At 37.3% G+C, this 12,608-nt stretch overlaps 1 protein-coding gene across 1 annotated transcript in view; it reads right to left on the bottom strand.

Annotated features, from left to right (window-relative positions):
* VCAN (versican) overlaps positions 1–12,608 on the bottom strand; it is a 100,650-nt gene that overhangs the window by 79,530 nt on the left and 8,512 nt on the right. Inside the window, exons 2-4 of the mRNA XM_016210333.2 lie at positions 9,301–9,376; positions 3,359–3,733; positions 52–226 (exon numbers count right to left, since the gene is read on the bottom strand). Coding sequence (XP_016065819.2) covers positions 52–226; positions 3,359–3,733; positions 9,301–9,370 — 620 coding nt within the window. The 5' untranslated portion in view covers positions 9,371–9,376. The remainder of the gene's footprint in view (positions 1–51; positions 227–3,358; positions 3,734–9,300; positions 9,377–12,608) is intronic.

The following is a 12,608-nucleotide window of genomic DNA, read 5'->3' as shown; positions in this document are numbered from 1 at the left end:
CAAATTGATAAATTAAAGCCTGTGCCCCACCCCCACCCCCAGACAACTCACCTAACGGTCTGGTCAGCCAGCCAGCCTGCATCACATTGCTCAAATCCATCTTCATAGGCAGCATTGAGCTGCTCTGGACTTGCTATGACTGCCCCAACTTCCAAACAAGTCTTCTGTGCATTCTCAAAATTCAGAGTGTACCTGCTGGTTGCCGCCCTGTAGTGAAACACAACCCCTGCAAAGAAAGCAACAAACCATTACAGCCATATTCAAATCGCCCGCTGCAATGTGCAAAGTTTCTCTTTGGAGCAAATATATCAAATTAATTGCTAGCATGCTAATATCATCATGATCACTCTTTATTTTTACTTTATGTAGCATTATGCAAAATTATGGTGATATGAGGAGCCCCCGGAAATGCCATTCACCTAGACGTCCCATTCAGCTCCATTAGAAAGTGTCCTAGCCCCAAATTTTCTGTTCACATGGAAACAATCTAAGATTTAAGCCACTAAATCCCAAGAGGTGGACAGTTGTCCGAATACGGGTAGTACTCAGGCTATGATGGGAACACTGGACAACTAAAGGGAGTAAGTATTGTAAGAGATACAAAGAGTTAAGACCAACTCCTATTTCATGATTTTTCCCAGGGCCTACTAAAAGCAGCACATGGAACATTCATCCACACCACTTCCCCTAAACATAAGACATGAGAAATTTACTTCCAGAGACAATATACTAAGACAGAGAAGGTACTGCACACATGTATGAGTGAGAAGGCTTGTTTTAATCCCTAATTAGCTTCTTGATCATATACAAGTTATTAATCATACACCAAATCTTAATTCCCTCCTCCTTACAGTGTAACTGAAATTGCTTATGTTATTTGACCAATACGACATTCAAATTTGGTAAAGGATTTTTCAATGTTGAATAGCCTACCAAGTACTACTCAAATGTTTATAATATTCACTATCTGACCAGTGTAATTTAGGGTCTCCCCTATGACAGATAAACTGTAGGACTTTTATCCCAAAAAAATCCTGAGATAAAGTTCTTCAGACTCCATGGGTAGAAGTCAGAAATCCTGGTACTTGCCTCAAATTTCATTTTGTTGTATTTTAGGAGTTGCACAAACTAGTAGTTCTTGCTGAGGAAAGAGGGCTGAGGAAAGAACAGTTGGGGGTGGACCTGGGGGTCCTCTCCTCCCACTTCAGCAAGAGCATCTCCATTTTTAACTGGAGTAGATATGGTGACTTGTTTCTATAATCTGCAAAGTGAGTCGAGCTAATGTGCCTGAGGAGTCACTGGAAAATAGAAATTGGGACAACTGGATCTTAGGATGAGATTTTATTGAGTCACATCATTTTTGGTATGCAGGATGAATTTTGGTTTATGAAACATCTTCTATTCTCTTTTTATTCCTAGTACTTTACTGGGGCTGACAAAAGTCTCTTTCCCAGCCTGACTTCTAGCTATAAGAATCTCCCACATGCCCATCCTTAGATTGTCTGTCTCTTAGGCATGTGCCAGTAAAGTGACTATGGGGGAACAGACTAGCCAGGTCATAGCCAGGCACATCTGATCAGGAACAACACAAAAAGACCCACACAGGCACCAAGTAGGTGCATTGATAACTAACATTTGTTTTCCCCTTTCTGATATAGAAAAAATATTCATCAAATGCCTTCAGAAAAATTTTACCTTTACAGAACTATTCTGAAATTGTCAAGAAGTGTATATGGTGGTATTGGGTAACTAAGAGACCTAGTTTATAATAATCCCTAAGGCTTAAGCAAGAATTTGAAGAACAGTTTTAAATTAGTCTTATGTTGACTGAAGCTTCAAATAGTCTTCTTGGTAATTAAAAATCTTCCATGTGCACTGAAGATTGGCAGTAAGGGGGCACAAAGGGGCCTCCCTGACCAAGGCAGGGAATATCAGTCTGTACAACTATCTGAATTGTTGGGATAATTTGAAGACCTCATGGGGCTAAGGAGATTAAGCAGAGGATTTTCATTGTTTCAGAAGGGCAAGAGAAAAATCCATTGCTAATACTTTAATGATGAACATTGTAAGAAGTTGTTAAACTCCTTTGGGGATTTTAAATATATATTTAATATATTTATATTTAAATATTACATATATCGATATACATTATTATATAAATTTATATATAGCATGCACTTTACACTATTACCTATCTATCTAGAGAAACAGTAATAGAACAAAAACAATTTTATGCTAACTAAAATAAATGATAAAAAGCTCAAAAGAGCGAAGAGCCCAGGACATTTACTGGGTAATATAAAAATAGATTTATGGAAGAGAGCAATAGAATCTAAATGTAAAAGGACGTCCAGAAAATTAATTTGTTGCATCTGAAATTTAAAGTATTTCCTTTTGGCTCCACAAGAAAGAGTTTCAATAAAGCCCTTTGTATATATTTCTGAAAGGTAAATATATTATAGGGAAATGGAGGGTTGGAAGAAAAATCTGTTCCATCATGTCTGGGTTTGAGAATTTTGCTTAATAACTTGCCAAAATATTCTTCTTCCAAGATCCATGGCATTATGTGTGTACCCAATTAAAACAATTTTTCTTTGCCTTCTCTCCTAACTTAAATTCAAATGACATATAAACCACTACTGAAAGAAGGCTAAAACCAAAATGTTTCATTGCAGGACTTAATGAATAACAACTAGTGTATTAATCTTAAAAAAAATTCACAGAGTTCTTCTTGTTTTGATCCAATTCAAGTGTTTATTGCATCTTGGCCTTTTTAAGGCACTGTCATATGTGCCATGGTACTTATTAAGTACCTTCTATCTTCAATGTAAATTAAGACATAATTTATATTTCTTAAAAGCAAACTCAAAGATTTTAACAATCATGTTAGGAGAGTGAGAAAAAAGAAGGAAAAGGGTGTGTGTTTTTTGGTATGTATATACCTGTATATGTGTATATACATGTGTGTATATGTATATGTGCATACACACTTATGTAAAAATTATAACAAAATGTAGGTTAGCCTTTACAGTCTTAAAAAGCTATCACTGATGGGCCTCAATAATGAAGTAATTATCTTGAACTATATACCATGTCTTCATGTTCATTATTTCCAGTGTACAGATTATACTTTCTCCATTGAATCATTGAAGTCACTATGCAAAAAGTTGCCTTCCTTGCCTCCACCCCCCAACAAATAACAGTTTATTTTTGGTGAAAGACACTGACTGTGGGATGACTGATGGTTTTCCCACTTGTCCAAACCCTAAACAATAGCTACCCTTGAGCACTGTTTCGCAACACTTCTAACCAGGTATCACGTTACACACTCCCTCCCTGTAGATTCCAAAAGCCTCACCATTCACGGTCAATGGCACAGCCTCCTGTGTGTCTTCAATCCCGTACATGACGTCGCAGCGGTAGAGGCCCGCATCGCTTGCCAGCAGCTTGACCACGGTGAGTGAGGCGTCGCCCACGTCCTCAGGATGTGTGGGCACAGACACCCTCCCCTTGTAGCCCTGGCCAATCTTGATATTCCCATCTTGAGCCACGAGAACAGTAGTCTCCTTTAAGTCCTTCCCACTCTTGTCCAGTTCAATCTTGGACCATTTGATTCGGAGAAATTCACTGGTGTTATAACTGGGTGGTAAGGTAGGCATGGTGGAGAAATGACAAGGCAGGTTGACTTTTCCAGAGAGGGAGCCCTTGACAGGTGGGCTTTTTTCCACTGTGCCTTGAAGAAAGAGAAAACACCAAATTAACATCCTTAAAAAACAATCAAACTGAGTCAAATATGTAAGCAGAGAAGGAATCCTTACAGACATTTGTCACATTTTCAATATGTGAAATAATGAGAATGACTTCACATACAGAGAATAGTATACAATTTCAATAATGTTTATAACAAAACCAGGAGTTAATAATGCTCATTTTATGCATCAAAAATATGGCATTAATTTTAAAGTATTTGTAACTCAGTGTTTAACATGAAAAAAAATGAGTGATAAAGCAAGTATAGGAAGGCAAGGAGTCAAGGGCAAAGGAGACTAGAATCAGCAGTGCAGGTTTAAAAGGCTGAAGCAATGTTACAAAGAGCAGTTGAAAGGTAAATTTATGTCTCAGGTCAGAAGATGAAAAACGTTTGTTAAGATAACTGCCATATTACCTTAGAGGAAATGAAAATAAAATTCAGGGAGGAAGTGAAAATAAAAAAAGGACTTCAGTAGACTGGAGCAGGGGGAAGTCTAACACTTGAAGGGACCCTCTTTGGCTCAGTGTTTGAACCAAAGGCTTTCATCATAATGACAAATCCAGCTGCAATCACTTTGCAGTGAAACATTACCTCTAGATTATATCCTGGGGGAAAGTTGGCATCTGTTCACATAAACCCTCCGAAAGTATTAATCTGCACAATGTCTTTCTGTTTAAGCCCTTAAACTTTTAATGAGAAAGAATGCATTGGCTATAATTTAACACTATTACATGCAAAAGAAGTGTTCTTTCACTCTTATAGGAATCCATGGCCTTCCCTTCTCACCCCTCCCCCATCTTCCAGTGTCTACTAATTGGCTAGACAATATTTGGGTAATAACAATAGAGATTATCGTTAATACACAAGCAACTTCCACTTAATGAAAATATGATGAACAAATTAATAGTAGCTTCTAGGTGTAGTGAAATAATGATTCTTAATTAACCAAATGATGTATAGATAACAGTGTGTTAGTGGTCAAAAGTGCTGGTAACACGTATGTCAATGTGGACATGCATCAGAAATGATATAGCTGTCAATATAGCCCTGTGGATTCAGTTGGGGATAAGTCATTTTGAAAACTGCAGGAAGATATGGAGATATTATGCTCTTCAAGAAAAAAATATTCTCTATTGCTGGAGATTGAAATTTAACTTCAGAAAGACTGGCCTATAAAATCTTTCACGTGATACAAATAAATTTAAAATAATTAATATTGTAGTATAGTTACTGTATTGATGATGGAAACCAGTAATCATTCCAAATTTATAATGATCACTGCTGTCATAAATATCTTTATCTAAACTATATACAGTTTGTCCAAAACAGGATTTTAGACACTCAAGATTAAATAAACATTAAATTAAGTGTGCTATTAGCCATATTAAGTTCATCTTTAAAATGTTACAAAGACTATTGATATTTTGGAATATAATAGCAAGGGAATAATTTTATTTTTAATGGCCTCCTTGGCTTACAAAATAAATGATTTTACTTAAAGCTCATCTTCAGAGTGAAATTGGTCGAATCCCTTACTGAGGATGCTCCACTAAGGGTAAGTGACACTCAAGATCCCAGGTGGCTGGTGACAGACCTGGGCCAGAACACACATCCCCTTACACCTAATCAAGGAATCTTTCAACTTTGGTATTTATTGGGTTCTTCCCGTCCCTAAACTCATTGTAGCTCCTTTACAGAGTCTGCACCTATCCTATTTCTAACGCATCCTATTTTTTAAACTGCTATCTGAAAACTGTTAGCAATTTCATGATCTTTTAAATAGATCAATAAAGACCACAGAGGACTCCCAGAGAGAAACTACTGCCTGTTACATAGGCCTCTAATTTGGAACCCATTAGGGAGATAATTATACAATTTGGTGGGAGGGGCAAGAATAGGGGTCCTGAGAAGGGAAGGGGTGAGAATTGTATGACCTAAAATTCTCCTAACTGACATTTGTCATATATTCTAGAAAATCTCATCTTTCTACCTAAAGAGTTATTTAGATGATTGACTTCATCAGAAATAAAGTATTGCTTTTTTAATGGAAAATAAACAACTTTATTATCAACCTCAATGATGGTATAAATTATAAGATTCTTTACCACCTCCTTAAAAATAATTTTAATGTAAGTGACTTCAATTCCTTAATATTTGTTACTAAATTATTCTTTTCACAGTTTTCAATGCATAGGGGCAGATATGAGATTCAGCCCAATGTATCCAATCTGAAGGTTTCGGGAACTTAGAGCATTCCTCAATAACTCTGCTGTAATGAAAAGATATATTGGAACAAAATGATGTCAAAAGGCAAATTTCCCAAGAGTTATGTGTTGTTCTGGATGTTTATAGGTACAAGAAAATGAAAAGCTTTGGTTGGATATAAATATATATTCCATGTAGAATCCAGGATTAACAAAAGGCTGTATGGTCACCTCCTTTGTGTATGAAATCTTGGGTCTTAATGTACTGGGTCACAGAATTAAGTTCACTAAATCTAAATATTTTAAGAAAGAAATTTAGTAGTTCAGAGGATAATGTTTATAGGCTACCCTTGTTTAAGAAGGAAAATTGCTACCTGCAAGAACTTGTCTGAAATTCTGACAATGCAAGTAATAAAAATGAAGGCTAACAAAAAGTTCACTGTTCCCACCAGATGGTTTGTAATCTACAAGACTACAGTAAGGGGGAAATCACCAAATAATGAATAATCAATTACCTTTCATTCTCTGTCAGTAAATTCTGCCCAACAAGGGTGATGTAAATCCCATCTACAAAATTTGACCAAACACACATATACACACAGAGAACTTGGCCAAAAGCATGTCAGGTTGAGAGTATGGGAATTCATCACTTTCTCAGGTGATACATATTATTCTCTTGTTCATTTATTTGCTCATGACTGTGTGTGACTCCATTTATTAATTAGGGGAATATCCAAATAACTAGATCAGTGCTCATCAATATAATGTGTATTGGTAAAGCAAAGAGCTCTTCATGCATTAAAATAAAACCAATAACCAGTACGCAAGGTGTTCCTTAATGTTAGTTACTGACCTTTGGAAGGCCTAAGAGTAAACAGAAAAAGCCTTACGATGTAAGTATTTGTTGTGTTGACTGACAACTAGGCACTGCTGTGTGTCCCACTATGAACTCGCCAAATCTGTTTTATGTGGATCTTACGTTTTCAACTTTTGCCTCTCGTATGAAAAAATTAAATTCTTCTGAAATTAGCCCCAACTAATGACATATCTTAATCATGACCACAGATTTATAAAGAACTTGATTTTTGGAGTAAAGTCTATAATACAGTAGTTAAGAGCATAATCTGGGTTGTGGGGTGGGGTGGGGTGGGGTGGTAAGGCTTCTCTGAGACAGTAACACTTGAATTGAGATAAGAATGACCTAGATGGCTATTAGAGTCTAGGGTCCACCAATCTGTTAACAGCCCCAAAGCTGTCTTTTTTCAGCATTTTCAGGAAGTAAAGGTGAAGGAGCCCAACTGCCTGGGTTCAACCCCGGGCTCCATCATTAAGTTGCCGTCTGGTCTCCTACATTAGCTATGCCTCCAAAGCTTTGGTACTGCAGTTTCCTCATTCGCCAAATGGGGAAGGTATAAGCATCTGTCTCATTGGACAGTTAGGATGAAATAACCTAGCTATGCAAAATGCTTTCGACAAGGCCCACCACATAGAAATGACTCAATATTTCTAGCTATTATTACTATTTTCAAATACCGTCAAGGAGCTATATCATAATTTTTTTCACTTTTGCGTTCTTTCCTTTTTTAAATGTAGAAAGCCTAAACTTTGTTTTAAGTGAGGGATGGCTGCCCTGTCCTTCAAGGTTCTCGTTATTACTTTCTCTGTAGTTCCCCTTCTATTGTTACCTACCCAAACTGACTCCCTTTTCTATGTCTCCTTCCTATGTCCTCTCTCTTCACTGGATGCTGTTATCCTTTCCTTTCCGTGACCTTCACCTTTACGTCCTGAAAATGCTGAAAAAGTCAGCTCGTGGGCTATTAACAGATGGGTGGGCCCTACAGTCTGAGAATCATCTAGGTCATTCATACCTCAATGTGTTACTTTCTCAAAGAGGCCTTACCACCTTCCCCAAACCCAGCTCACTCTCTATGATGTCACACTGCTTTATTTTTAGCAATCTAAAAGTACCTGGATTGTTTGTTTACTTGTTTATTGTTTGTCTCCATAAACTAAGAGATTAAGTTTAATGTAACCCAGGATAATGGTATACCCCTGTATACTCATAATAAAACCTGGCACATAGAAAGTATTCAAATAATATTTCAGTGGATAGATCTATGAATGGATGGGGTGTGGATGGATGAATGGATAAATAGATGGCTGGACGACAAATAGGGTGATACTTAAACTATGAGTCTTGTAGAATGAGTTGAAGCAGACCTGTAGAGAACAAGAGACTGGACTGCCAAGCAGAAAAAATTACATGTGAAAAAACAGGTTATATGAAAGTCTGTGCATGAAATCACAAATTAGTTCAGAGAGTCTGAAGCATAGAGTGAATATGAGAGAGAGGTGGGAGTTGAGTCTGGAGAAGTACACTAGACAGAAGTAGATCCCTGAAGCTCAAGGCAGGATCGTTCTTCACGGACCATGGTCCACGAATTTGGAATTATAAAACATTCATTTGGTGGATATATGATTTATAGCTAAGAAAAACAGGGCATGTCAACTTATCTAGTTACTTTAGGGAGTGCAGGGGGCAGAGAGAGAGCAGAAAGGGAGGCAGGGACAAATAGTCAGCTGTCAGTCTTCTCTTCATCTTCTTGACTCTTCTCAAAATCTAGTCTCCTGAGGGTCCGATAGTCTTTTTTTAAATAGGAAAGTCTTTGAGTAGTACTGAAGAAGACGGGAAAGTTGTCCAATGACATATAGAGTTGGCCCCCCATATCTGCAGGTTCTGCATCCACAGACTCAACCAACTGAAGAGAGACAATATATTTTTTTAATGTTATGTTGTTGCTGATGTTCACTATGTAGTTAAGCCTAGATGGTTGCCTCTGGCGAACATGTACAGACTTTTTTCCTTGTCATTGTACCCTAAATAATACAGTACAACAACTTTTTATAGAACACATTCTATCAGGCATTATAAATAATCTATACATGGTTTAAAGTATGTGGGAGAATGTGCGTAGGTTACGTGCGGATGCTATGCCACTACACACAAGGGACTTGAACACTCTTGGATTTTGTCATCTGTTGGGGGTCTCGGAACCAAGTGCCCATGGATACCAAGGGATAGCTGTGTGAGCCTTTTTGCACAGCCGGGAAGGAATCTGGGAAGCTACTGAAAGCCTACCTGCGTCTTTAGCCTCCCGTTCATTATTTTGTTTTGATTGATTTAAAACCACTGTTTTCAGCCTAGTAACATTTTAACTGAAAGTTTTCAGTGCTGAATAGATCAGAAATTCATCCTTTATTCCAGTGATTCCATATTGCCATTCCTTGTCCCCGCACTTAAATATTTATTTCCCTTAACAACAGAAATGTTGTTACCACACTCACCTTTATGTTGTGCATAGGTTGCTATTAAGGTAGAGCACATCCATAAGATGCTCTTTATATTAATCAACATCTTGTCCTAGAAATGAAAAAACAACAACAAAGTGAATCCTAAGCATTCAGGTTTATGGTGCTCCATAAATCACATGCTATTTGTACATTGTGTGTAATAAGAGTACAAGAAGCAGCTCCTCTTAGGTTGTAAAAACAGGAGAGAAATTATAGTAGGAGTTGTCCCAATACTTTATTAGTTTGACTCTCACGCAATACAGTAGTTAGCAAAATAATCTCAGACCCTGATCTGGGGGACGTAACAACATGAATGTGTGGGACAACCACAGCTGGGCAGGCTGCAGGAAGAACAGTGAAGCCCACAGCCTTCATTACTAGCGGCTAGGAACTGGCATAAAGAGAGAGAGGTGGCCACAAAGTCTGTATAGAAACAGGCAGTTGGTCATAGAGGGAGGAAGAGAAGACAGGGAAGCAATAGAGAGAGATGGTGGAGTAGTGTTTGCATCAAATGGGAGGTGGGAAGGAGCCTGCTGGTGGTTCATGCATAGTGTATCAAAACAGAGAATAAAGACTTCAGCAGGCTTCTTAAAGCACGGGCTCAATTTAGTTTCTAGGAGGTTGGGCAAACAAGATAAATGTATTTTGAGGAACTGTTAGTTACCAAAAAGACCTGTGCTTGCCAGGACTTTTAAAGCTGTTCCAACAGTTCTAAAGTCTGAAAGGTAAAGAATGAAAGAAAGCACCATGTTCTGAGTTAAGAAACCTGCCCTGGCTTTGCCATTGATTTCTTGTGTGGCTTTGGAGAAGACATTTTAACAAACTGGGACTCAGAATGGTCCCTTCCAGTTCAAATTTCTATGAAGCTGTAATTATGAGAAGGGTAAGTACCAGTGTTGAGGACCATGTAGAAATCAAACAGCCAATCTCTGAAAAATTGCAGATCTCCACAGCTGTTCCCTTCTCAGGCACATTTAGAACTATTCTATGACAGCCAATGTTGGTTGGCTACAAGTAGCCATCCCTCTTTTTCCTTTCCAACAAAACTCTGATTCCATTCTAGTATCTCCCCTCCTTCACACAGCCATATACTTCAGAGGAGCCTGGGTCAAACCCCAGCCCAAGGGTGATCCTGACAGTCCTAAGGAAATCCCATTGCTGTCTCAGTGATCAATTTTGATATAAATATATAACGCAATTTTGGCCACTGAGATGTGAGGAGATCTCTGCAGGAGTTCAAACAGGTGCTCCTGGGAAAGGTATATTCATCTTAAGAAGAGGGAAAAAAGAAGAGATGGTTGCTTTTCTTCCCCGCATATTGTTATGATAGGATATTCTCAAGCTGTGTGAGCCATATTGCATCCATGAGTGTGTAAGATAGACTCAGGGGATGAAGCTGAAAAAGACTGGGGAGAAACAGAGCTTAAGCCTAGAGTGAGCCATACCTTTGAACTTTATATGAGATAATAAATCCCTTTATTACTTAAACCCAGTAAAACCAGGGATTTTTGTAACTTGTAGCTGAAAGCATCCTACTGAAACATATTTGAGATGGTGCTCTAATAACTTCCTAACACTTTTTCTTTAGAAAATATCTAAATTCTAAATTATTTAGGACACCTACATTGAAAACAACCAAATGCTGTAAGAACCCAAGTCCAACTTGAGCTCAATTTCAGTCTCATAATTTAGGCCAGCTATTTATTTTTCCTTGATAGTGTTCTCCATTTGATTGCTTTAGTTTATATATCTTGAACTGAGTGTTGGAACCTCTCCAAAACAAAATTATAAAATTCCAGATATTTTCTAAAGAGTATTTTTTAACCTAATACATTACATGTGTATTTTTCATCTATAGGCCATTTGACAACTCACAATGAAAAGCATACAGTTTATAATCTTAAGTTAAACTTGACAATTAAATTTATTATTTAGCCTAGTACTACTGGGTTGTGCTAACAAACATTGTTAAACGCCAATTGGGAAATTCGATTTCTACACTTCTGAATTTCTTATAAGAAATATAAGAGACAGAAAGTATATGCCTATATCTCAATGCTATTACAATATTTCAGAGGAAAATAAAGATATCAATTTCACACATTCTATAGTTAAAAGTTTCCAAACAAAATGAAATTTTGGATTGTATCAAAAAATGCTATTAAAGAAAATGTATTCTATGTGTGTTAACTGAATCCAAATAAGAAAGCTTTCTATAAATGTACTTATAAATGATAATTTCCTATCATCCTTAAAGAAAAAATTGTTCTCAGTGTCTTGTATTTTTCATTTTTTTCTGGAAAGTTTATAAGCATAATGTTAAAAATCCAGGTTCCACTGACAAACAGCCCTGAATTCAAGTTCTGAATCCTCTACTTATACTCTGTGATTTGGGGTAAGTTACTAATTCTCTCATTTTCAGTAGCTAATTAATTGTGCAAAATAGTGCTTAATTATTGGAGTGATTGTGAGAATTGATAACATAATGCATATGACACACAGCTCAGTGGTACACAGTATACTCAGTACTCGATATTTATTATTGAAATTACTAACTCAGTCTTTCTACAGGTGTTCTTTTCCTAGTTTCATATGACTAAAAGTAAAAAGAAAAGTATTTCAAACTCTTGGATTTGAAAATTATAACCTGGTTTACCCCTGTAGGAGCAGTATGCAACTCTATGCTTACAATAAATTACCCTATGTGCTTTGAGTCAGTACTTGTAAACAGGTTTTCTCTCCCCTGTAGACCTAGCCGTGGAAGGCAGAGCTAGTATCATATCCAACTTACTAATCCCCACAATATTTCCACAGTGCCAGGTTTAGAGTAGACCCGTGAAGAAGATTTGTACACCAACCAAATGCATGGCCAGTGCCTCCATTTCTTATTCAGAAACACACTTTGAAGCAAAGTGCCAACAATCTCTTACAAATATGGGCAAGTAGGCTAATTAACACCTGAAATAGATTTAAATCAGTCTAGTTGAATGTTTACCATGACACAATAATATCTGATGTTTGTCAATATCTAGAGTGTTGGATCTCATAACAAAGCCAGAGCAGAGGTGTGATCTTGACCCAGGAACGGGTCCTCTGCATGCTCATCTCCTCCAAGACAGATACTCAAAGTTTAACTCCATGTACAATGCTTCATCCTCATAAAAGTGTCCTCTTTTGTTGATGGAGTGGGGAAAATGGTCTTTCATCTGTATAACAAGTTTACTCAACACTTGCCTTAAAATTGCCCTAAGACAAGGATAAGGAATGAAGCCAGTGTGTTGAAAATACAAGGGAGAGATCAG

Source organism: Miniopterus natalensis, chromosome 3 (assembly GCF_054644295.1).
Source record: "Miniopterus natalensis isolate mMinNat1 chromosome 3, mMinNat1.hap1, whole genome shotgun sequence".
In the NCBI taxonomy this organism is placed as follows: Eukaryota; Metazoa; Chordata; class Mammalia; order Chiroptera; family Miniopteridae; genus Miniopterus; species Miniopterus natalensis.
The sequence above is the reverse complement of the archived record's forward strand: the minus strand, read 5'-3'. Positions and strand labels throughout refer to the sequence as shown.